The sequence below is a fragment of the Antechinus flavipes genome, chromosome 5 (genome assembly GCF_016432865.1).
Source record: "Antechinus flavipes isolate AdamAnt ecotype Samford, QLD, Australia chromosome 5, AdamAnt_v2, whole genome shotgun sequence".
NCBI classification, from domain to species: domain Eukaryota; kingdom Metazoa; phylum Chordata; class Mammalia; order Dasyuromorphia; family Dasyuridae; genus Antechinus; species Antechinus flavipes.
This window is the reverse complement of record NC_067402.1, coordinates 63,888,859-63,916,579: the sequence shown is the minus strand read 5'-3', so window position 1 is coordinate 63,916,579 and position 27,721 is coordinate 63,888,859. Positions and strand designations below refer to the sequence as shown.

Here is a 27,721-nt window from a genome sequence, read left to right as displayed (position 1 = left end):
GCTCCATCTAATATAACATCTAGCTGCCCCAATAAAAAACTTTGCCTCCATATTTGCTCTTAATAGTCATATATGAATAATTAGTGCTTAATTTCATATTTTTACTTTTATCTAAAACTAAAATGTAAATGTGAAAATCCCTCTCTAATGAAGCAGTTTTATGCCCCTAGCTGAAGTGTACCTCATAGACCTATGTTATAGAAGCTGACACAATTGATATCAGAATTGCATGCATTATCTTTCAGAAGGCAATAATCTAGCCTTAAGCAGAATGCATATCTTACAATTACATAGTGTTTCAGTGGCTGAAAATTTGACAGCCCTGCATTATAAATCCCTAAGAAAATACAAAATAGGATTATGTTACAGGAATTTTCAGTCATAGAGTTGGAAAAAACTTTGCAGTTAGTCTAATACAACTTCCCAGTTGATATATGAATTCTCACTACAACACTCCTGATTTTTTTTTGGAGAAGTAAATATAATCCAGACTTTTTTTGAACCCCATCAATTATAAGGAATTCACCACCTGTAAAGTAACTTATTCCATTTTGGTAGAGCTTTAATTGTCAAAAGCTTATTTTTTATCTATCACAAGTACAGACAGACATGTGCTGGTAAATGTTTTAAGAACTCTCTCAGGGGAAAAATGTACTCATGACACACTTCTAAGTTTAGTTTGAATTATGAATACTTTCTTAAATCTAGCCAATAACAAAACAGTAAATCAAGACAATTTGTAGTATTTGTCAATTTCTATTGTGTGAATGTTCATATTGAAAATTTGACAATCGGCTTTCAGTCCAGTGGGTTCAAGCTGACTCCAACACTCCCCTGATTAAGAGAAAAGTGTCATTTAAATTAAAATGAAAGAAAAAAAACCCCAGCTCTGTTGCACAGTGGGGCTCTTCTGATGGACCCTCTCATCTTGATATAATAGCATTTTGGATTATACACTTTGACTTTCTTTTTATGTCCAAGATCATCTTATCTGTGCTTTCACTGTGTGGCAGTACTAATAGGCTTGTACCATGAATAAGACTTGTTCTGTGGACTGTGTCAATAGCTGCTTCCTTTTAGCAGAGTTGGCTTTGTAAATGAATAATGGAGTTTGATTCCTTTCTGAAGCTCTAGTTTTTTTTCCTGAATAGAAACCAATACTCGTGCTCTGATCTTCTTATCTTTTCATTTTTCTTGTCTGCCTCCTCATGATCTGAGCTGAGAAAAGATGGCTGTCATATAGCTAGTAGCATCACTCAACAAACAGTGGTAGGATCATCCCACTGGGTGCTTCTGTTGAAGCTTCTGAATAGTCTGGTTGTTTAACATTTTTTGAGTGGAGGTCCAAGCCTGAGATTCCGTTGGTTTGCCAGACTCTTAGTGAGGAAGCTGTCTACCAGTACTAATTTATTCATTCATTAAACATTTATCACTTAATAAATGCCAAGCATTATGCTAAACTCTGAGGATACAAAAAAGGGGCACATCACTCTTACTTGAAAATTCTGGTATCAGTAGATTGTCTGAAACATTGAAAGAGTATATGATGCCCAGGTTCCCCCCGAGATAATATATGCAAAGAGCAAAACTTGAACTCAGGAGGGGCAGAACCAAGATGGCAGAGAAAAGACTCATCTGGGTTCTCTGAAGTTCCCTCCAAATAACTTTAAATAATCTCAAAATAAAATTTGGAGGATTAGTGGAATAATTTTCCAACCTGACAAATTAGAAGGTCATCAGGAAAGTCATTTCCTACCAGGGTGAGTGGAACACAGGCTACAATACTGGTATACAGCAAACCAGCAGCAAGCTTTGGGAAAGACAGACTCAACTGTGGAAATGGCTGCTTCTGGAGCTCTCTGCCCACAGATGATAAGGGGGTTGGATAAGTAGGTAGAAGGATATGACGGGTCTCTTTGTTGGCACTGGGTGCAGGACTCTTGAACTGCTGATACTCAAATGCAGTCAAAATCTCAGGTCACAGTTTCAGGGCAAAGAGTTGCACTAGTACATCATAGCTTGTGGCTTCCAGGGAGTAACAACCCTGGTCACAGTTCTAGGGCAGAAAAGAATGCTTATTGTGGCCACTCACAGACCAGAGCATTGGCCAGGATAGTAGTAAATGCATTTCTCTTTAGATTATACCACCTTGGAAAACTTAAAGAACTTGTACAAAAACCTTGGATTTTGAGACAATGGACCTTCCATCCCAGTAGCAGGGCTCAACTTTAATATAAAGTTAAAAGTTAAGAAATAGACTGGGAAAAATGAGCAAAAACAAACAAAAATAGATCCTGACCTTAGAAGATTTATTAAGGTGTTAGGGAAGACAAAAACAAACTCAGAAGAAAACAAAATAAAAACTATTCAATCCAAAGGCTCCAAGAAAAATGTGAATTGGTCTCAGGCTCCAAAATAATTTTTGTCAAAGTTCATTTTAAAAATTAAATAAGAAAGGTAGAGGAAAAACTGGGAATAGAAATGAGTGATGCAAGAAAACCATGAAAAAGAGTCAATAGCTTGGTAAAGGAGGTACAGAAAAAATATTGAAGAAAAGACCATAATAAGCAGAATTGGCCAAATGGAAAAGAGGCATAAAAATCCAATGAAGAGAAGGGCATCTTATAAAACAAACCTGGCCACATAGAAAAAGTTGTACAAAAAGTCAATGAAGAGAAGAACTCCTTAAAAAAATAATATTGACAAAATGGAAAAGGAGGTACAAAAGCTCAATGAAGAAAATAAGTCCTTAGAAATAAAAATTGAGAAAATGGAAGGTAATGGCTCCTTGAGACATCATGAAGCAAGAAAACAAAAGAATAAAAAAAAATAGAAGAAAATGTGAAATATCTCATTGGAAAAACAACTGATTTAGAAATAACTAGACTATCTGGAAGCTATGTTCAACAAAAAAGCCTAGAAACATCATCTTTAAAGAAATTATAGTAGGAAATTACCCTGACATTCTAGAACCAGACATTAAAATAGAAGTCAAAAGATACATCAATCCCTCCCTGAAAGAGATACCAAAATGAAAAACCCAGGAACATCATAGCCAAATTCCAGAGCTCACAGATCGCGGATAAATATTATAAGCAGCCAGAAAGAAACAATTCAAGTATTATAATCCACAGTAAGGATAACACAAGATTTTGGAGCTTCTACATCAAAGAACTGAATGGCTGGGAATGTATTCTAGAAGACAAAGGACCTAGGATTACCACCAAGAACTGAGAGTAATTTTCTTCAGGGGGAAAATAGATATTCAATGAAATAGAAGATTTTAAGCATTCCTGATTGAAGAAACCAAAATTGAATAGATAATTTGACTTTCAAATATCAAACTCAAGAAAAGCATATAAAAGTAAACAGGAAAGAGAAATCTTTAGAGATTCAATAAGATTGAACTTTTACATGCATATATGGGAAGATTACATTTGTAATTCCTAAGAATTTTCCAATTATTAAGTCATTTAGAAAGAATATACAGAGACTGCAAGCATGGATGTGAGTTGAATATGATGGGATGATTATCTTAAAAAATTTAATGAGTGTGGCAGCTAGGTGGTGCAGTGGATTGAACACCAGCCCCGAGGTTCAAATCTGGCCTCAGATATTTAACACTTCCTAGCTGTGTGATCCTGGGCAAGTCACTTAGCCCCAAGTGCCTCAGCAAAAAATAAATAAAAAAATAAAAAAAAATTAATGAGTGATAAAGAGGAATGCATTGGGAGAAGGAAGAAGGGAGAGAATTAGAATGAGTTCAATTATCTCATAAAAGAGGCTAGGAAAAGCTTTTACAGTGGAAAGCTGGGGGAGATGACAGGAAGTCTAGAACCTTACTCTTATTGGAATTGGCTCCAAAAGGGACTGACATGCATACTCAGTTGAGGATAGAAATTTGTCTTACCCTAAAGGAGATGAAGGGGACAAGAGAAGGTGAGAGGTACTGATAGAAATGAGGGCACCTTGGGGAAGGTGGTAGTCAGAAGTGAAAGGATGAACAGGGTGATAAATAGTTGGAAAATAGCTTGAAGGGAAATAGTAATCATAACTGTGAAAAATATTTACATCAAATTTGTCTAATAAAGAATTAATTTCTCAGAGAAGTGAGTCAAATTTATAAAAATGCAAATCATTCCTCAATTGAAAATGATCAGAGGATTTGAACAGGCAGCTTTCAGAAAAAGCAATCAAAGCCATAGTCATAAAAATGCTTTAAATTACTATTGATTAGAGAAATGCAAATTAAAACAACTGAGGTTCCATGCTACGCCTATTAGATGGGCTGATGTGACATGAAAGGAAAGTAACAAATGTTGGAGGAGATATAGGAAAATTGAGACACTGATGGAGTTGTGAACTGATTTAACCATTTTGGAGAGTAATTTGGAATTATGCCCAAAGGACCATAAACCTGTGTATACAGTTCAACCCAGTTACTACTAGATTTGTATCCCAAAGAGACAAAGAAATGGACAAGGGCCTATATATACAAAAATATTTCAGGCAGCTCTTTGTGGTGGCAAAGATTTGGAAACTGAAAGGATGATCATCAACTGGGGAATGGATAAACAAATTGTGGTATTTGATTGTGATGGAATACTATTGTGTTATAAGAAATGACAATCAAGATGCTCTCAGAAAAACCTGGAAAGATTTATATGAGCTGATGCAAAGTGAAATGAACAGAACCTGGAGAACATTGTATACCATAACAGCAATACTATATAATGATCAAGTATGAATGACTTGTTATTCTAAGCAATACAACGATCTAAGACAATTATGATAAAAATGTATCCAACTTCAGAGACAGAATTGATAGAATTTGTATGCATATTGAAGTATACTTTTTAAAATAATAGTCTTTTATTTTCAAAATATACACAAAAATAGTTTTCAACATTCACCCTTGCAAAACCTTGTGTTCCAAATTTTTCTCCTTCCCTTTCCTCCCTTCTTCTTCCCTAAACAGCAAGTAATCCCATACAGGTACAATTCTTTTAAACATATTTCCAATATTTATTATGTTGCACAAGAAAAATCAGATCAAAAACAGAAAAAAAACAGAAAAAATACAAGCAAACAACAACAAAGAAGGTGAAAATACTATGTTGTGATTCACAGTCAGTCCCCATAGTTCTCTCTTTAGCTGCAGATGGCTCTCTCCATCACAAGTCTATTGAAATTCTCCTTATTTACCTCATTGTTGAAAAGAGCCATGTCCATCAGAGTTGATCATCCTATAATCTTCTTGTTGCTGTGTACAGTGTTCTCTTGGTTCTGCTCACTTCACCTAACATCAGTTTATGTCTTCCCAGACTTTTCTGAAATCAGCCTGCTCTTATGGAACAATAATATTGAAGTATACTTTTAAGAATTTTTTCTTGATTTTTTTTTGGTTTGTTTTCTTTCATAATATGACTGATATGGAAATATATTTTGCCTGACTGTACATGTATAATCTAAATTTGATTTTCAATTGATTCTCAATGAAAGGGATGGGAAGGAGGGAGAGAATTTGGAATTCAAAATTTTCAAAAAAAACGTTAAAGATTGTTTTTACATGTAACTGGGGGGCAGCGAATGTGATCTAAAGAAAAAAAAAAGACTTGAATTCAGATCTTTCCTGAGGCTAGGTCTAGCTACCATTCTGCACATAAGTTGATTTTTAATTACCTGTTAGCAGTTACCTATTATCAATTGGGTGACAGTTACCAGTAACTTCCTCACAAAATGACTTTTTCTGGTATATTCACAAACATTTGAAGCATTATAAATAAAATTTTACGTACCTCACAGACTAATTTTATACAAACCTTTTCTACTTTTAGTTACTATTGTCATCAGTTACTTAAAGTTTGCAAGTAGTAGTCAGTTGACAAATAATTTAAAAATAATCAAAATGTAACTTCTTTACCCAGTATTTTTCCAATCACACAAATATAAGCATTAAATTAATTAAAGGTACATTCAGTAGGACATTTATCTTCAATGAAAGCTAAGAAAATATTGTTTTCTATAATCAATATCATCAAATTTTATACACTAAAATAGAGTGTAAAACATATTTATAGTCTTTCATTGGGAGGCATTATTTTGTTAACAGTATCTTTTCCTCTTTTCTTTTTGTTTTCCTTTCTTTTTCTTTTTTCTTTCACTAGAAAAAAAGAAAATTATATTAAAATAAATATGCATAATGAAGCAAAATATACATACATTCATACATTGACGATATCTAAAAATGTTTCTTATTCTCTGTATTTAGTCTATCTCTCTGTCTGGAGGTAAGTAACTTTTGTCATCACTGGTTCTCTAGAGTCCTAGTTGATCTTTGTAGTGATTAAAGTTCTTAATTCTTTCAAAGTTGTTCCTTTTTACAGTATTATTGTTATAATATAAGTTATTCTCTCCAGTGTATTCTGTATCAGTTCATACAAATCTTCCCAGGTTTTTCTGACACTATAACATCATTTCTTATAATGTATTCTATTACACTGATATGTGATAATTTATTCAGCTGTTATCCAGTTGATGGACCCCATTTAACTTGTGCTTTTTTCCTTTCAAATAAAAGCAATTCAACTTTATAGATATTTCAGAGATAATAACTTATGTAATTTCATGTGATTTAACTAAACACATTTTCATTACTCTTAAAAACAGCAACATTCATTTTTTGGAACTAAAAAAAAGGAAAAAAAGAAGAAACGTCCACCTTTAATTGAAGCTTCTGAAGAAATACCCAACCTTCCACAAACATCTACTGCTTCACAAAAGAGTCCATCTGTAAAAAGACGCATGGTTAGGAAATTAGAACCGAGTTTAAAATGGACAGCCTCTGTTGCTCCGCAAGAGTATGTAGTCACTTAGCATTTTCTCTTTTTGGTTGATTGGGAAAATATATATTATTTTGAGATTACATCCAAAAACCACCACACACTTGCCTAATTCTCAGTAATTGGTCCATTTTTTTAAACCACTGAAATACATGGTAAATACTCCCACTTTCCCTATAGTAAAAAGTGGTATCTTTTTTTTCCCCTGAATAATTCAAACTGAAAAGTTTGTTCTTGTCCTCAAAATACCCTGTTTGTTATATGCTCAGCACAGAAGGAAGCACTCTGGAAGGAAGAAAGGAAGAAAAAATATAAAATAGTTTGTTCCTATCAAATTAGGGAAAGAAGCCAAACTCAACATATATAAATCGATTAAAACATTCACAAAGAAACCAAGTATAAATCAAAGAAACTTCTGTTAGTACAACCTGTGGGAAAGAAAGCTGGCAGGTTTGGGACCAGGTGAAGTTCATTAGGGAAAGCTTCATAGAGGAGGTAATTCATTAAAAGAGTTTTGAAGAAGTGGTGATTAAAGGGATAGGGGAAAAGCTTTCCAGGTTTAGAGAAATAATAAATGTACAAGCTTAGAGATGACAGAGCAAACAAAACACATACCAGAGATGTACAGGTTAGCGTATCTGAAGTGTTTATGTAAAGATAAAAATTAAGGGGATAGAGAAGAATTGGTGGATGGTCTTGAAGCGTACTCTAAGACTTAAAATTTAAGTCTTAAGACTTAAGTCTTAAGACTAAGATGGGAAATAATCGAAAAATTTATGTCAAGCATTGGAGAATGGTTTCAAGTCAACAGATTGTTCCTGGAAACTCTAGGGTAGATTTAAGGGTGATAACTACAGAGCTATATCTATATTGACATATTAGACATTCCCATCCATAAACTTCAGTTTAGCTTATCCCTCAAAATATTAGTTGAGATAGATATATTATAACTATTACTACTAGTAGTTCTTTCCCAATGGGGAGGGGCTTATTAAATGTCTCAAAGACCACTTCCAAAGCTCATCAACTTCATCAGAAACTTTCCCCATCTCCTCCTTTCCAACTCTCAATCTATTTCCCTTAAATTCAACTTACAAAGTTCTTCATTGAAGGATTTTCTAAAATAGCAATTTTCTTCAGTCCTAGGACTATTAAGCTTTGATTCAATATTTCAAAATATATTAGGTAGTGTAAGTGATACCTGTAGGCAACAAGTACATTGTTAAGCCCTGGCAGCTCAAGTACTTGTGGATAAAATTGATTGATTCTGTGCAAATTAACTGAAAGATAAGGTTTTAAAAATTATATTCTTGAATATAACAAAGGCACATATAACCACTATAGTCGTGAAAACTTTTTTCTTTTTCACTCTCATTAAGGGTGCAGGTTATATCTTTTTTTTTTTTTTTTTTTTTTTTAAGTCTTCAGTATTTTTAGAGAATTTGGAAGCTAAAGACTGGGAAGGATTGATACTTTTTTTCCCCTAGTACTAGAAAAAGTATTGACTATATCAATGTTTAAAACAAACTGTAATCTGTAAAACAATATGTAATCTTTACCTTAAATATGAAGATAATTTCTCTTAGCAACTGAGATTCCCAGAGCAGTCATGGAAAACCAGAAGTGTCTTTAAACCATGAAACTTTAATGACAAAGTAGTTGGTCTTCCTTTAAAGGAAATAGACTTCAACCCATCTTTTCTACCCTCTTCATTTTCTTTCTTTCTTTCTTTCTTTCTTTCTTTCTTTCTTTCTTTCTTTCTTTCTTTCTTTCTTTTTTCTTTCTTTCTTTCTTTCTTTCTTTCTTTCTTTCTTTCTTTCTTTCTTTTCTCTCTTTCTCTCTTTCTCTTTCCTTCCTTCCTTCTTTCTTTCTTTTTTCTTTTTAAAATTTGTATTTTTAATATACATATATGACTACCTTGCCCCTACTAAAAATTATTCAGTTTGGCCTTTATAGACCTCCCAAACCTCATAAGGAGATATACTCTCCAGGTATCTATCATTCCAGTCATTCTACCCAGACAGTACATGACTTCAAGTCCTTCTACTACATGATATGCCATCTCATACTTCTACAAAAGTGGTTCCCCATGTGAATTACCTCTTGACTTCCACCCTATGGAATCCCTAGTTTCCTTCAAAGCATAGTTTAGATGCTGCCGTTTACATGATACCTATCTTGGTCTTGATTCCACTCCAATTATATACTTGAAATTGATTCATATTTGATTATTTGCCTATATATTTTATCTGTTCAGCATAATGTAAGCTCCTTGAAGCAGATTACTTCATTTTCTTTGCCTTTCCTGGTGTGTATGTAGCATACTGCTTTTTATATAGTAGACACTTGGTAAATATTTATTGTTTTGAAAGTAAGGTTCTAGAGCTTATACTTTCTATCTTAGTCTTTCTTTCCTATATAATGTCTTAGATTGTCAGGTATTGATTGATCTTATAAGTAACATCCAGAACTTGAAAATGTTGTTTTTAAAAGGCGTTGGGGGGAGGGGAGGAAAGGGGGAGCTGAATGGCACAGTGGATAGAACACCAGCCCTGAAGTCAGAGGAGCTGAGTTCAAATATGGCCTCTGATACCTAACACTTACTAGCTGTGTGACCCTGGTGGAGTTACTTATCCCCAATTGCCTCAGCAAAAAGTAAATAAAATAAAAGGTACTAGTACCTACCATTTAAAATCCATTTTTACTAGTCAATATATCTATCAATCAACAAACTTTATTAAATACCTACTATATGCTAGAGAGTTGCCAGGCTTTAGGGATACTAGCTAAACATTTTACTAGTTTTGTTATCATTAAACCCTCAACAGTTATATACTAGAAAGCCAGATATATTTGGGTAAGATGAAAATAATTTGTTGTGCAACTTTGTCATATGTCCATTTGCATGAATTTACATGATAAAATTAATAATTTTAGGAAACAAGACTCAATAAAAGAAAGCCAAGAAGAAAAGTCTCTTCCAACAACTACAGAAAGGTCAAAGTCACTAATTTCTTCGACCTCAAGTGGAAGGTCACACTCTCTAACCCGGTACACTTCTTTTCTCTTAATTTCATTTTGATGTCGTGTATACTAGTTTTTCTTCACTCCTACAACAATAAGACCTTGTTTGTTTTAATCCACTAGTTCAGAATTTATTATAATTTAGACAAAGTTTAGGTCAAAGTTTTTCTTTGTGGTAACTCTTAAAATATACTCTCTATAATCTTGATAATTTTTCAGTTGATTACATGATTTTCCCTCATAAGTAGGTGGGAAAAATAGCAAAAATATAAAATTTAAGAGGTTTACAGATTGAAAACTTAAGAATGTTTGTCCAAATCTTTAGGTTCACTAGTTCCCAATTAGTGGGAATAATGAATCCCATGAAGTGTTTGCATTATTTGAATTTGCACTTGGACTGGAACCAATGACCATATTTTACATATTTAAAACTTTAAGGAGTATATATTTGAATACATGCAAGTACTTTATGGAAGTAATAGTTTGGACTAATCAGGACCTAACTGTATGGATTTTTTGTTTTTTGTTTTTGAAATGGGAATCTAGTGAGTTATGGAACCTTAATGAAAATTTGAGTATGTGTAAGTCACATATTACAGTGGTGGTTCTAAACTCTTTAGATTTTAAATATCTTATGTTACTAAAATCTGAATTAATATAAGTCTTGTTTAATGTCTTTTTCTAATAATGTTTTTAAAATTTACTATTTCTTTTGATAATCTAGCTAGTTTATGTTTTTGTAAATATTCGTCCATTTCATTTATTCTTGCTGGCAATATTTGGGGGGGGCGGAGAAATGATTTCTAATAGTTTATTTACTCTTTGTTAAAAGTTCTATTTAATTTTTTATGTTATTTTATCTTTTTTCCATTTTTCTTTGGTCAGATTAGCTAATGCCATTGTTTTTAAAGAAAATGTCTGTTGCTTCTATGATTTGTTCTTTGACCTATTAATTCACTGTGAAATTTTCATGATCACTTAGTATTTGTTCAGTTTTTGTAATGGTGATATGCAACTTAAAATATGCACATTCCTTATTCTATTTCTTTTATGTAATCACCAAAGTTCTAATAATTCTAACTTCTCTAAAAGTCTCTTCATATATTTTTTGAGTCTTTTTAAAAAACATTTTTATTTAAAGTTTTGAGTTCCAAATTATATCCCTCCCTGAAACAGTAAATAATCAGATATAAGTTTTTACATATGCAATTAAGCAAAACATTTATCAGTCTTTTTAAAAAATTACATTGATCTGCTCAAGTATTAAAACTTTGTAGTTTCTACTTGTAATTCAATTAAATTTTCCTTCAAATATTTAGGTCCTTTGCCATTTGGCACACACACACACACAAATACATACACATACATTTAAATATTGTATTTTACAGTATTTCATTATGTATACATTGCTTCTCTGATTACCAATTTTAGTCAGTTTTTACTGTTGCCCTATCTGTCATCATGATTGCTACCTCTGCCTTTTAATTTTTTTTGAATCATAATAAGTTCATTTTAATTCTGGGTGAATTTTTATATTTTAAGTACATTTCTTATAAATGGCATAATGGAATTCTTTCTATTAATTTCTGCCATCTCTTTTTTTATGGATGGGTTCATTCCATTCAGATTCAATCTTAAGGTTGTTAAACATGTATTTCTATCTGTCATATCCTCTTATACTTTTTTCCTCTTTTGCTTCGGGTTTTTATAAGAAGAAGCTGATTAAAAAGGAATAAATCTGATTAATACTAGTAACCCATAATTGAAATGATCTATTGAATTTATCCCTCCTCTCTTTTCTCAGTTCCAAGCCCCATCTCTGGTTCTTATACTATCTGTCTTTTAAACTAACTTTTATGCTTAACATTTCAAAGTTGATTTTTTTTTTGTTTGTGACTATCTCTTCCATGACAGTATGCTTCTTCTTATTGATATTCCCCCTCCATCTCCCTGTCGATTTTGTCTCACTATTTAATGTGTTTTTTACATCAAACTCTGTGTTGTATATAATTTTCAGTTTATCTTGTTCAGATAAGAATATGATCATGAATTGCTTGCCCCCATCCATTTCTCCAAATTTGTATATTCTTCTTGTGTACACTATTTTTATAAAATAGCAAGTTTCTGTTTTTCTTTCTCATTTCTTTTTTAGTGCATTCCTTTCCCTCTGCACCTTGTAAAGACATAACAGAGTTATCACTTTTTAAATTTTACCTGGATAGTTATAATGTTAGTCCAATACTCCCCCCCCCCAATTTCTTTAGCTTTTATTTCTAATGTATGACTGTGGCTATCCCTCTGACTCTGGTCACTGCTGGACTCTAAATCTTGTGTACTGTTTGCTTCTTCTGCTATTCCAGTTTAATTAGCTCAGTAAATGATGAAGATGTGTCAAATATTGATTTTTTTTGATAGGGAGATTATATCACCCTAAGGCTATGGTTTAATGTCATACCCATTACTTGAAATGTTTTTCATTCACATCATTTTGGGAATGTGAACAAAAATCTGATTATAAATTAGATGTCCTGTGGATATGACTACATACATTTATCTAACAAAGTACCATGACCCTAAGAAGTGAAGTTTAAGCATTCTGCTAATGTGCCTATAATTGCAAATGTTTTATTTTTGCAATTTACTTTTGTTGGTGTCTTAAAGCTTATGTATATTTATTTATTTTTGTTTATCTGTTTTGTTTCATATTCTTAGTAAAACTTCTGTCAAGATAGAAGACCTGATTAGTGAAAGTTCTTCTGAAAGTGAGGAGGAGGATGAACAGCCTGATCATCGTCAGGAAGGACAAACAGATTTGCCCTCTGAATATTGGCAAATTCAGAAACTAGTCAAATATTTAAAGGTAAGAATAAAAATTCATCATTCTTTGATGGCAGTGTAAAGTCAGGAAAATTAGATGGCAAGTAAATCTAATTTCTGAGATTTCTTGTTTCTAGGATGTTTCTTCGTATATGTGGATTCATTATCGCTTTTATTATGTAAATTTGTATAGTTTTCAACAAAATGGCTTATTCATATGTAGAAATAGTTCTTAATCTTGAAAAGAGTAGAGTTTTTTTTCCTATAAATGTGGTGTTGGAGGTGAGTCTCAACTCCTCTCTTCTAGTAATGTGCTGCAATTTCAACTGTGTTGGCAGTAAGATGAGATGTACTGATTTTAAAATTAGGTTTCCACTTTTTCAATTCTTTGTATCTTGCATTGGCTATAAAACAAATGTCAGATATTGGTTAGGATTTCCTTCTCCTTGTTATAGGAAGAAGTTATATGAGACTTCCTTTAAAGTTATCTTCTCAGAAATTACATGTATATACACATATTGTTTGTATATTCTATGCAGCCACTATGTGTGCAACACTATAAATATAATTGCTTGTTTAAATTATTGGCACTTCACTGCATTATTTAAACCTAATTTTAGGTTGTAAAACTGTATAGGTTGTCCAAAAGTTTTAGCACAGTTTTAAGCTTTAATGCCTTCAGAAAGATAAATGCTACAATTTAGAAAAAGCAACAATTAAAAGTTAAATATTTTAATTTTAAAAAACTGATGATTCTTATTACAATTCAACTTAAGCACTGCTGTGCTATGCATTACTCTAGGCAGTTTTTGAACTCTGTTACAACTTTCATCATCTGTTACTCAATTACTAAAAGGATTGCATTTATTATCTTAGTCTTAAGATCATCCAAAACATGAAGTTTTGATATAGATTCAATTGCTTTGACATGACTCCACAAAAAAAGTTTAATAGAGGTAGATCATATGACTGAGGGTGGTTAGTTAAAAAGAATCTCTCTAATGATTCACTGCTTTCATCTGGACTGTCACACATTTAATGAATATTATTGACAGGGTACCCTATTTTATTAAAATTACAATTTTATTTTTCAAAATTCACACAACTAAATAAGTACTCAAGAAACATAAACAAACTTTCAAATTATTTTTGTAAGTTTGTGGCATTTACACTTCTAAAATTATTAAAATTTAAAAATACTCTTAAGTTTGTATATAATTAATATAGTCGATAAATGAGAAAATTTCCTCCCAATTCCCAATGTTGTCAGTATTCCCAGGACAAATATTTATATCCTGGGTCCAAAGACAGCCTCTTCAACACTGACTTTTCTTATTTCTTAAGTATTATCCTGGTTATACATGATGATGACTCTGCTTAAGTATGCGAGTTCTTCACTAGCACTTAGGTTATTCTATGTTGACACATGAAACAAGAAGAGGTATTGGAGGGAAGATGGAGGACAAAAATCAGAGTGCACAATGAATCATATTGCTATTACAGCATCTACAAATTTTAATTTAATTGTTGATAGTTTAAATATGAGATCTTTGGTCTAAGATAAGTGAATTTATTTACCCCTGAGGAACTGAATCATTATCATTATTGGATATTTTACTTCAAATTAAACTATCCATGCAAGTTAAGAGATGGTTCACAAATTTAATTAAAAACATCCAATAAAGGAGCCGTTGGATTTGGTTTCTTTATGTATCTAACAAGAAACATAATTTTATGGAATACTGAGTCATCTTGCTCATCAGTATTCATCATAATTGTAAGCAAAAATATGGCCATGAAGATAATTAAATATCAACAACCATATCAGAGTATGAAATAGAGAAATTTTATAAATAACTTGACAAAATCTCGCAAATTAAGTTAGTACTTGCCTTGATAATCAGTAACTTTGATACAAAGACAAAGTCAGGGAAGGCTGGTGAAAAAAACACAAAAAATAAAGTTTTGAATCAACAAATTAAAGAGAACAAAGATTTATAGACTACTCAGAAATCATATACCTGTATACCATGAACTTTTTTTTTTCAAGATGAGTTGGAAAACATTGGCCATAACAAATCTGGAATCATATCATAAAAAATCAACTATATCTAAACACTAGGTATGACTGGTTACAAACATAGAAGTTATTTCAGAATCTGCCTTCTGTTTGCAATCAGACTACCAGCTACTTAGAACCAAAGCCAAGATCAGAAGCACATTTAAAAAAAAAAGTTGGGAAGGCATTTTGTCTTCTCCAACTGAAAAACAGAAAATGCAAAAAAGCAAAGACATAGACTATTTTATTGTTATGTTTTCTGCGAGAAGCAAATTGATGCAAAATGGTCAACAGAAAGAAGCCAGATGATCCCAGAAAATGTCTCAGCTAGCAAACTCTTGATTTTACTACCAAGAAAAAGATATGTGATAATATTGTTTTAGAATACAAGCTCACTTGGAAAACATGAGGAAAGCAGATTATGAGCAATATTGACTCATAAAAGAATAAAAAGCAATAGAGATCCAACTTGAAAAGTTTAGCATGAGAACATTAGTCTATATCATACTAAGAGTTTGCAGATGGAACTAGAAGGAGGATAACAAAGAGATGAAAAATTGAACAGATTTGCCAGGGTTTATAATTTCATTCTGTTCTCACCATCAATGACAAGGAACGACCACATTTATACCCTGAAAACCATAAGCTTTGAAACACTACACATAGAAGTAGAGATGACACATCAGGAAATCAGGAAGAGCGCTAGGGATGCAGCACGTAAAGTTCCTGACCTAGAGTCAAGAGAACCTGAATTCAAATCCAATCTCAGATAGTTACTAGCTCTGTGACCCCTGAACAAGTCACACAGTCCTGTTTGCCTCAGTTCCTCATCTGTAAAATAAGCTGGAGAAGGAAATGACCAACCACGGTGGCATCAAAATTCCTGTGGGTTCACAGAGAGTCAGATACAACTAATTGACTAAATAATAACAAAGTTTGACATTACCAAGTACACACAGAAACAATCTATACAGGAAGCAATACAATATGAAGTCATTAATTTTTAAAAATAGATTCCATATCTTTCGTTTTTATCTATTCTCTCCTGTGTCTCTTTCCTCACTTCTAGAAAGTCATACATCATAACATAGAGATGATTTTTTAAAATTTAGGGGGAAGGTACCAAATGAACAGAAAAATAAAACCACCAGGAAGTCAATTGCCAATGTACATGTCTATTTCCTCTTCACAAATCTTTATGAACTGGGAATCTGCTTATAAAAAACTAGAGGATAATAGGACTTAGAGTTTGAGTGGCCCTGAAAGATCCTTTGGTCTGGAAGTGTCAAACTTGTAGAACCTCTACTCTTTTCAAGCAGATTAAAACATAATTGGGAAATTTTAACAAAATAAATAAAAATACAACACTACATGGTTAATGCCAATTTGTGGTTTTCTGAATCAATATGTAACCCACAGGGATCCATTCTATTTGAATTTGACACCACTGATATACTCTAACATCTTTATTTTTTAAGATGAGAAAAGAGGCTTAGAAAAATCATTTCTGTGGTCCCATCTAATATGAAATCTTATACAGTCCAAGTGACTTAGATTTTATAAGAATAAGTACCAGAGCTGACATTCAAATGCTAACCCTAACTCTGCTCACATTTCCTTTTCCCTTTTCTTAGTTTCATATGGATACATACATCTGGAATTCTTATGTCACAAGCTCTTGAAAGGATGCAAATAGCGTGGTACTTGTGTAGTATTTCTCACTTTTTGTCTCATTGTTCCATCCCTGGTACACTTCCCCCTTTTCCCACTGATAGCTTTAGTCACTGACACTACCCAGCATGTTTCCTATTCTCTTTGCAAGTATATGGTTCACAAAACTCAAATAATTATCAGAATTATTTATAGTTCAAAGAAAACAAATGGGGATCATGTGCAACTCATGGGAAATGCCGACATCTGTCTCTATATACTTGCCTTTGTTTGGTCTCATTGACGTGTAACTGTGCTTTATAAAAATATTGTCTGTTTAACAAATTTGTTTAAAATATGTTGCAGGAATATTTTGTTATACTTGGATACTTTCTTCTTTGATTGTCTTGGGACATATGCCAAAGAGTAAGGTCTTTTAATTGAAGGATATGAAGAGTCTAAATTATTTTTCTTGTATAGTACCTAGGTACAATATTATAAACTTGTTTTAAGTCTAAGAGGAAATATAAATGACTCCTTAAGATCCACATAGTTCGTCCTTCAGTTTTAGGGAGCTTGTTTGTTAAAAAGTTAGATGTTTACTTATAATAATTCTGAGCCCATCATATATACCTTAAGTCCTGATGATCTGTCTTGACATGTTCTGTCAGTGAGCTGACCTTTAAGGGAATCCTTTGATCTGATTTTTCTCTACAATTATTTGTAGATAAAATTTTAAATGTCCATTTTCTGTAATTATAAAAGGTTGTTAGGTTTCTGGAAAACTGATTTTGGGGTGCAATATTGTACTTGTTAGTTTTATCTAAGTACTGGTACAACTTCTTTGTTCTTTATTTGTTTCTGTTTTCAATAGAAAAGCTTGGTGAAATCCTGATGTATTGAACTGATTATATATTTTTTAATGGTTTAAAGGTTTTTTTCTCCCCAATCTGTAATTCTGATATATGAGTATAATGTGACTTGGTGATTTTAATTTTGGATTTCTATTTGTGAGAATCCTGTGAATCTTCTATATTATTTCAGGGTGTGTTGTTGATGATTCTTCAAAGTTCTCTAAATGATTTCTTGAAATATAGAATCAGGACTTTAAAAAATTTTCAGCATTCTTTGACACACCCATAGTCTAAAATTTGACTTTTTAAAATCTGTTTTCCAGGTCAGTATATTTCCCCTCATGAATTACCATTAGATTTCTCCAGCTGTCATATGAGATTTTAATTGTGTTCTCTACTTCATTAATTCTTCATTTTGCTGGTTTCAAAGATAGTCTTATTTCTTCAAAATTAATTTGCATTCTCATACTATATTTATAATCTCATTCTAAAGTATTTTGATTGCATTCAAGGCTACACTTTCTTTGTTTTTTCTTCCATGGTCTCTTAAAATTTATTGGATTTCTGATGTTTTATCATATACTTATGGTAGAGGTTTTTTCCTATTGTTGAAGCATTTAAAAAAAATTAAGTTTTTTTAGTAGACTTAGACATGAGATTCATGAAATTGTTAAAGAGTTTCATTTTTCTTGATTTTTTCTAGGGTTCAAACATTTTGGACATTTTTGTGACTTATGATTTCAGAGAACTTAACTTATTTATATCTAATCACTCTACCATTGTCTTTTTACAGTTTTATCATTGTTTCTATTAATAAGCATTTATTTTCTTTTTCTCCTCCCTCTCCATTAAACAACAATAGTAAAAAAAAAAGTAAATAAAAAGAAAACTCTTGCAGCAAATATTAAAATTCTTGCATTGGTCATGTATAAATATGTATGCCTCATTTTGCATTTTGAATCTTAACAATTATCTATTAGGAGAATGGGAAAATACATTAATTTTGGGTTTTTAAATTTTTTTAGAATTGTAGTTTGCCAGTGAATTGATCAGAGCTCATAAGTTTTTCAAAGTTGTGTGTTTGTAATGTTGTTATAATATAAAATATTCTTCTGTTCTTAATTCATGTTATATCAGTTCATATAGTCTTTCAACTTTTCTCTAAAACCATTCATTTTGTCATTTCTCCTGGAGCTATATTCCTTATATTCATATATCATAATTTGTTTATTCTCTAAAAGAGAGAATGCTTTTAATTTATAGAATTTTAAAAGTATTACCAAAAGAATGTCTTAAAAAATGTTATATTCATGAGTCTTTTTCTTCTTCTTCTTTTTTTTTTTTTTTGGACTGCTTCGGGGATATAGGTATCACTTGATCAAAGGGTATTACTCTACTATCATCCTTAAAATTTTGTTTAAAACTATCTGTGAGGTAGCTTCCCATGAAGTATGGGCATGCCCATTCATACTTTGTTGGAATAAAATGGGGAGTTCTTAATGTATTCAGGATGATAGACTTTTGTCAGAGGAGGCCCTTTTTTTAAAAATTACAATTTAAATTACAATTAAATTACAATTTCAAATTACAATTTAAATTACAATTTTTAAAAATTACAATTATAATTTTAAATTATAAATTACAATGTTGAAAGCATTTAGTGCCCTCTCTTCTACTCTTCCCCACTGGGAAAAAAGTGGGGGGAGTAAGAAATGTTCATAGTGAATCAGACCACATTCCTACACTGGCTATGATCAGTATGTCAAGTTGGAACCCATGGAGGGTAGGTAGCATGCTTTTGTTACTTTTTTTCTTGACTTGTGCTTAGTCATTGAGTTGATCAGAGTTGTTAAATCTTTTCTAAGTTATTTATGTTTCCAGTGTCATTATTAATGTTTAAATTATTTTCCTGGTTCCACATATTTCTGCTTTTATTAGTGTATACAATGTCTCCCTAGGTTTCTTTGAAACCATCTTTTTCATTTCTTAAATGACCACTTTTCTCCCTGATTTATGAAAGTGAGCTGAAACAATAGCTCCTATTCTCTTCTGGATTCCAGTTACTTTTTTTCTGGAGAACAACAAGAATAGGGAGATTTCTCCCTAATATTTGTCTTGGAAGAGAAGCAAATGGGAGTCATGCATGTTTATCCACAGCTTCTGAATGGCTCAGAGTTCCTTACATTGTATTTTCTAAACCAAAGAAATGGCATTTATGATATTGATAGATTTTTTTCAGAATCAGATGGCAGAATTACTTTTGATTGCATATTGCTGAAAAGAAAAGATACTCAGAGTGGACTTCAGAAGTTCAAGAGATGGGGATAGCTAGAGCACTGAAAAATTTCTGGCAAAAGGACATGTTAGAATTAAGTTACATAAGGTCTCTCTCCTCTCTCTGTCCCTTCCTTTATTCCTTCTTTCATCTTTATTTCTTTGAGTATTTATACATGCTTTACACAGAAACACAAAAGAAAGCTTAAAGATATAGAATGGGATGGAAAAGTTAATGTTTCCTCTTATATTTTATAAAGATGTAGAAAAATAAATACAACCAAGGATTTAATTTATAGAATATAGTGCAAATGTAGTTTTGATCTTATGGTTATGGCAATAATAAGACTATTTCTTCAAGGGCACATATTGATTTGACACAGGGGAGGAATGTGATGAATGAAACCCAAGCGACAGTTTCTGAATAATGAATAATTAGCTTATTAATTAGGCTAGCTAATAAGCAATATACTGATGATCATTGGTGTCTCTTGGTAACCAAAGACCCCAATGGAGACAATGATCTCCTTAAATTTTTTTTTGGCAATGCCTCAGACAGGAGAAATCAATCTTGATTGGTGGACATTTAAATAAAGAGGCAAGTTAAAATTTAGCTCTCTTGCTGAGAACTTAGTTTGATTATAAAACTCAACTGCCTCTAGCAATATGTATACTCTGCTTATTTTTCTTCTCATTATCTGGATTATCCTAAACTCCAATGGAGGGGTACAAGGACAAGGTATCATTGCTTTGGGACAGGAATTCATTAAGATTAGATTCTGTTCACACTATAAACAGAAGTTAGGCCCTGTCCAAGACCAAGGAGCATGTTTGCTAGGATTAGAGAAATCTTATCTATCAGCTATGTCCTTCAGAGACTAGCTGATTCTAGAACTAGCTGAGGAAATAAAAATCTTGAGTCCTAATTAATAATGTATTATTAATATAATATAAAATAATTTCTCTCAGGAAAACCTCACTTAGTTATGTTTGACTCTAGGTATCCATATTTGGTAGCCACTCATATGGAAAAACTCCACATTTTTGAAAATTCAGCCTCAGAATTAACTAGGCGGGAAATTTCCTGTTCAGAAAAGAAATAGCATAATGGGAAACTGAGTCAGGAGGCTCTTACCTATGCTACATTGTCTTTCAACTTTTCCCAGGGACAGACATCCATCTGTAACAGTGCTCAGACTGCACTCTTTTTGGTATTCTCTTTGGATACCATGTTTAATATCAGTTCTGATACTCAAAATGGGTATAGATGTCCTCAGGGAAGACCAGTACTTCTGGTGTAAAGCTGCCAAGATCTTTTCAGGGCTTTTTTTCACTTTTGGTGTCTACCTGAAGCACCTAACTCTTACCTGTGCCTCCAAGAAGCTGTAGCATATACAGTGGCCACATCCTGACAAATCATTTCAGCAAACAGGCTATACCAGGTTGAAGGTAACTAAAGGGTCTCAAACCTGTCAATGAGTCAGGGGATGTCTACCCTAAGCATGTAAAGACTCTTCCAGATGGAATGGGCAAATGAGAATAATTTGTTCCAGTAGGCATAAAGGCAGCTGAAGTGGATGTCTTAGAGTGCTTAGAATTTGTTTAGAGATCGAAAAAGCTAAGTACACCCACTGTATCTTGAACCATCACCAATCATCTTGACTCTGTTCTGCCACTGGAAAGTATGACTTTGGAAGAGAGAATGAGCTGAATGACTTCATGTAATTCTACCTCATATAAGTTCAATTTATGCACAAATCAAAAGACATCATCCATATCATTTTACCATTTCTATAGAACACAAAATCCTGTGATGATAGGTGAGTGATCAAGTAGCAGGTGCAAATACACAGGGAGCTGAAGTCACAACTCTGCACAAAGGTGACCCATGCCATAGAATTGTCTTCTCACTGGAAGTAGCAGTGGGATTCAGCAGTCTCTTGGGTCTTGGCAGCTTCTTAAGGATAACACTGCTCACCTATCTGGTGTGAAGAAGGGATTAGATTGAAAAGGTGCCCTAAAATTATCTGCTTGCCCAAACCTGCAGCAGGTAGGGATCTTATCCTGTGATCAAAACATAAAAAACATGCAAAACTTATGCAAAGTTCATTCCACTCACCATCAATACATGGAATGTGCACACACACTTATAAACACACAAAATCCAATAGACATGAAAAACAAACAGCTCTTGTTGCAAGAAAACTCAGCAAATATTGCATCCAAATATTACCTGAAACAAGGCTGGCAAATGAAGGCAAATTGGAGCTGGATACATGTTTTTCTGGAGTGAAGGGAAGCTAGTGCAAGATTTACAATCAAAATCAATCTAGTCAAGCTTATATATTTATCCAAAAGAGTGAATGACAACGTCATGGCAATGTGATTGCCACTTGCAAGAAAATGCCTTGCCAACCTCATTACTGCCTGTGTCCCTGCCATGATAAACCCTGATGAGATCAAAGAAAAATTTTATGGAGACCTTTATTATCAATATGCCCAAAGAAGACAAGGTTTTAATTCTAGACTAGGCTTAGACTACCAGATGTAGCAGGGAGTCCTTGGGAGGAATGGAGTTGGAGAGCAATAGCAATAGTCACTTCATTTATTACTGAAAACTTGTGCATCTCATCACCTACACTGCCTTCCATTTACCCAAACACAATAAAACTTCATGGGTGCACACTTGCAACAAACAGTGACATTTAAGAGACTGTGTGATTGTAAAGAGAAGAGACAGGATGTGAGTAAAGACAATGTGTGGCACAGAGTGCTGGACTGATCATAGACTCATCCTATCCAAGCTATTTATCAAATAAAGTAGCAGCCCCAAGGCAAAAAGATTACCAGAAGAATTAATGTCAACAGATTAGAGCCTTCTTTAATCTGGAAGAGTTTGTTGCTAATTAGGAGGAAAAGTTGAGCCAATACACAGTTGAATGTGGAGTAGAAAAGGAATGGGAAGCTTTCAGAAATTTGGTGTATAATACTGTATTTGCTCATCTGGGTCAGAATGAACAACTGGTTTAAAAAATGGGGAAATTCAGATGCTGCTAAATGAAAGATGAGATCAGCAAGATAGTTAGTCCTTCTCAAGTTATCAGCATTTAATTCCATCAAAAGTAAAGTGCAAGCAAAGCTTAGAGAGATACAGGAATTTTGGTTCCGTAAGAAGGCAGATGAAATTCAGTTTTATGCTGATAGTAATAATCCAAAGTGTTTTTATGATGCACTGACAGATATTTATGGGCCAAAGACCCATGGTACATCTCAACTACTTAATGCTGATGGTGCCGCACTGATTAGTAATAAGGACATGATCCTAGAGAGAAGAACTGAACACTTGTTCTCAATAGAGCATCATCAATCAGTGCTAAAGCCAATGTTAGGTTAAAGTCAATCTCTTTCTAGCTGAAATCTTAACTGAAAAATAAGAGATTTTGAATGTCAGTAGACTTCTTTTGTGTGTAGCAAAATACCTGGTGCTAATCCTATTCTAGCTGAGATTTACCAGGTCTGGGGGAGGGGTCCAAAGCTTGTACAGAAACTCACTGAAAATTTCCAGATTATATGGTAAAAGAAGGTTCCCCCCCACCCCTATCTTGAAAACTCATATTCTAGAATGCCTATTCTAGTAAATAGAATAGTAAAGGTAACAGTAAAGGGGGTAGGTTATCCTATAACAATCACAGGGGGGAGCTTTCTTAGTCATTGCTGGGAAGAGTCTTACCAGAATCGTCTTTATTAGGTTGATTCTTTACTGGGAAGATGATCATTTACCCGAGAGCCAGTGTAGCTTTATTCAGGGAATAGTCAGTTTGGTGTTTATTACCTGCCAACTTTTTTTGTTGTTAAGGTAATTGGGATTGACTTGCCTAGGGTCACAACTTCAAGAAAATACGAGGAACAGAAGAAAGGACTGTGCACAATGTTTGTAGATTTGACTGACACCTTTGATACTGTCAACTGGAAGGGCTTATAAAAAATTAACTCAAAATTTGGTTGCCCAGAAAAATTCATCAATACTGTACATCAATTTCATGGTGGCATCTTCTGGATAATGGATAATGCTTTTACATTTTCCCAGTTACCAATGGGGTGAAACAAGGCTGTGGGCTTACTACTGTTCTTTTTAGCATGATTTTTTTTAGCCATGTTTCAAACGTCTTCAATGAGGGATGAACATGGCATCAAGGTCAGCTACTGCTTTAATTGTAAATTCTTCAATTTGAAAAGGCAACAAGCCAAAATTAAAGTGGGGGGAATATAAAGGCATGATTTTTTTGTTTGTCTATGATTGTGCACTCCATGCAGCCTCCGAAGCTGAGATGAAACAAAGTATGGATTGATTCTTTGCTGCTTGTGCTCATTTTGGCCTAACAATTAATGCCAAAAAAACACAGGTACTCTACCAGCCAACACCATGTCCTCTATATGTGGAACTATCAGTTATAGCAATAGAGAAGTCTGAATGCTGTACATTGGGATATACACATTGATAATGAGATTGAAACATGCATTGCTATACACATTGATAATGAGATTGAAACATGCATTGCCAGAGCTAGCTCAATGTTTGGGAGGCTTTAAAGTGTGGGAGAGAAGAGGTTTTAGACTCATTACCAAACTGAAAGTCTACAGAGCTGCTGGAAAATGAAGTGCTTCCATTAGAATTGTATTAGATTCTGAACATCTGTTGTAGACAGCTCAACTCCATCAGACTAGTCACATTGTTTGAATGCTAAATGTACATTTAATGAAAAGACTTTGATGGAGAATTCACACCTGGCGAGCAATCATGTAGTGGTGAGAAATAATAATACAAGGACATGCTCAAGGTCTCTCTTAAGCACTTTAGAATTGATTACTCGAGGTGGAAGACATTGGCACAGAACCACTCATGTGTCCTCATCAGAGAAGGTGCTCTGTTCTGTGAACAGTTGAAGTAGCTCAAAAGAAACATGAGATGTACAAAGTTAGAGAATCCATCTCAAATATTCATATGGACTGCTTATGCCTGACCTGTGGTAGAGCATTTCAAGCTCATATTGGTCCAATCAGCCATAGTCAGACACATGGTAACTTGACTCTTAACATAGTGATGTCATTTTGGTCCTCTTTGAGAATGAAATTCAAGAACCAATCAACCAGCCTGAAATCAAAACTCAGAAGAATATCAAATTATAGTCCCATGAGATTTTATCTCAGACAACAAAATTTCACTAATCATAGCTTAGGACTAGGCTATTTTTTCCCCCATGTTGCAACAATTCAATGAGCAAATATAAGGACATTTCATTTACCCTTCATTTATTAATTGAGACTAATCACATTCTGGAGTTTCACATATATACACGGAATATTATGATATAACTGAAGACTTCAAAAAAATTCTGACCACTGTACATCTCCAATTTGTAATGCAGATTAATTCCTAAGGCAAAATTGAAATCTATGAATCTAAAGTCTATTAGTGCTAAATTGACTACAAGTTGTAACTTAAATAAATACTGTTTACTAACAAATACAATTTCATAATTCTCATGTGACAGTCAAATAATTTGCCTATTTTAGAACAAAGTATGCCTCATTAAATACTGACCAGTTTTCAAACATTTTGACCACATCCTTTAAACTATTCTATTCATAATCCTATAGCATTTAGATTAAAAGAGAAGTTAGTTTTCTTACAGCAGTTCTGATACCATGATGTCCTAAATTTCACAATATAAGAAAAACTTTAGAAACACAATAATAACATGCACAATAGCATGTACTTAAAACATGATACAAACTTACTCTAATCCAAGTGACATCAATTCATCTGAAAACATTTCCAAATTATTTTACATAGAAAATCATTCATTTTTATCACATTTGGCATTCTATACTGATTGTATTCAACACCAATATATTTACATTGACTAATGTATATTGTACTCACCTCGTACTAGGCACTGTACTAGGTAATTTACAATTATTATGTTGTTTGATCCCCCCAACAACTCAGGGAGGTAGGTGCTATTATTACCCCTTTATTATTATTTTTATACCCCCTTATTATTTAGGAAACTTTTGTGAACAGAGATGAAGTAACTTTCTTAAGATCACATGTCTAATAAATTTCTGAGACTAGATTTTGAACTCATGTTTTCCTGATCCATGGATTTTCCTTATGTATTGTCTTAATGCCAAATGGCAAATGTATTTTGCATTAAGTTCTGATTTTCCACAATTATTCTAAGAGGAGAATCCATCTTCCTTTAAATGAGATCATATCATAATTTAGTTTCAAAATAAATTTCAACCAAGTCAAATTTGGATTTATAATCATTAATAATTTATAATCACTAGTTCAAAACCTCAAATTTTCCAAGGGCTATTAGCTGCTACCACCTCAGATTTCAGAATCTGCTTTCATTTAGCTCATGTTTTTTAAAAAAAATGTGGTAGCACTCTCACCTCCCAATAACCTTTTTGTTTGCTTTAAAATCACCAAATGAGCCAGACCAGTTCCCCCTTAAGAGGGTATATAAAGTGTAAATCTCACCTTCCCCTTACCTCCCACCAAGCTTTTCAGTTTTAAACTGGGAAGCCCAAGTACAGGAGGGGCTTCACATGGCAGGCTCACAATCCAATCTCTCCTCTTTTGATGAGGTTCTAATGATTAGAATATGTCCTTTGAATGGCCTTTCAAGGAAAGAGCATTATTATGTTACAATAAATAATTCCATGCTACAAATTTATATCTGAGAGTTTCCATTTGATCAGCATCATTACTTGATAGAATACTGTATCAGAAATTGCTAACAGGTATTTCTTTAAAAGTTGCTCAAATCCTTATATCAACAGAACCAAACTCTTCTTAAATGTCTTTCCATAACTCCAAACCCTTTCTTTTCAAACCCTCCTTGCATTCAGAATCCAACTTTCTTTAGCTTTCTATCTCATACTTCACTCATCCCTATCTACTTAATCTTTTTCTCCTTTTCCTGTTTGTATTTATTCAGTGAACTTTGATTAAAACCTACCAATTTGAAATTAACCTTTCATTTTACACCACCTCTCTTTATCTTTATTATTTTGTAAATCCATTTCATTTTTTCTTAATCATACACTAGTTAAACCTCCAAAAAAATCTACCAGCACTTAAAAAACTCTTTAAATAATAATTTGGAAATTTATAGTAAACATTACATTTTGGTGACAAACCTTAGTTTCTGTTTAGTTTATTATGCCCCAAATTTCTACAAACCAAGAAAAAGACTTTTCTTTTTCTTCTTGTCTTTCTCTGCAAACTCCAATCCGACCAATGTTGTGAAGGTAGAGAGAAAGACCAAATCTCAGTTTTTCTTCCTCCTTTCCTACTGAAAACCTAATCAAAAGTCAGTGAGAAAATCTACTTAATGTACTTAATGTACAGCTGGGACAATTGTCCTATGGCTTCCTTAAGCTTCTACATCCTTCTTTCTGCTGTCCCACCATGGCTTTTTCTCCGCTCTCTTGGGATTTAGTTTTTTTTTTTTTTTTTTTTTTTAAGTTGACTGTAACAAACACAGTTGATAATACAAATTCCATATTTATATGAGCAAATGTCTTACCCATAATTACAAAACTTGGTTACTGAGTCCTGGACGTTTTCTGTTGGTTTGGCAGGTTTTTTCTTTCCCCAAGCTTTTAACTGCTTGCCTGAGGGGCGAGTCAGCAGGAGGCAAAATCTGTGTCAACCCCACTTTGGTACTAGTACTCCCTCAACTTCTCTGTTCTTGGACAACCTAATGTTGTGTAAGGGTCCGTACCCACCAACAAACAGCCCTTTCTCACATGAACTTGTGCACAAGTGAGAAAGAATCAGTTTGGGTTTGGGACTTATTTCTCCTTATTATTCCTGAGTTGTGGAGAGTTAACAATTAACTAATGTTAGGGTGGGGTCCACTCCAGGTTGAGATTAGGCAAAGGACCCAGAGCCAGTTTGCTCTCAATGATATTCAGGTTACAGGGTTCTAAAAAAAGAGGTCTCCTGCTTGCCAGATTGTTAAAAGGAAAATTCTATGTTTGGAGCTTCACTCTGATTAAAGAAGCAAAATTTGGGGAAAAGAACATTTTAAAAGGAGATTATAAACACACCAAGGCAGAAAAGCCTTGCTGGGTAATCTAATAGGACCATCCCAGAGTCACACCAGCTACTGTTTTTATAGACT

The 27,721-nt window shown here is 33.3% G+C and overlaps 1 protein-coding gene and 1 long non-coding RNA gene across 2 annotated transcripts in view; one reads left to right on the top strand and one right to left on the bottom strand.

Moving 5' to 3' along the window:
* The window catches only part of ODAD2 (outer dynein arm docking complex subunit 2), a 219,329-nt gene that overhangs the window by 19,108 nt on the left and 172,500 nt on the right, over positions 1 to 27,721 (top strand). The window contains exons 8-10 of the mRNA XM_052000267.1: positions 6,670 to 6,860; positions 9,780 to 9,893; positions 12,579 to 12,726. Coding sequence (XP_051856227.1) covers positions 6,670 to 6,860; positions 9,780 to 9,893; positions 12,579 to 12,726 — 453 coding nt within the window. The remainder of the gene's footprint in view (positions 1 to 6,669; positions 6,861 to 9,779; positions 9,894 to 12,578; positions 12,727 to 27,721) is intronic.
* On the bottom strand, positions 1,030 to 27,436 carry LOC127564033 (uncharacterized). The gene is made up of 3 exons (XR_007954173.1): positions 27,122 to 27,436; positions 6,722 to 6,790; positions 1,030 to 6,163 (listed from the first exon to the last, which is right to left on the bottom strand). It is a non-coding gene; the product is annotated as an uncharacterized LOC127564033 (long non-coding RNA).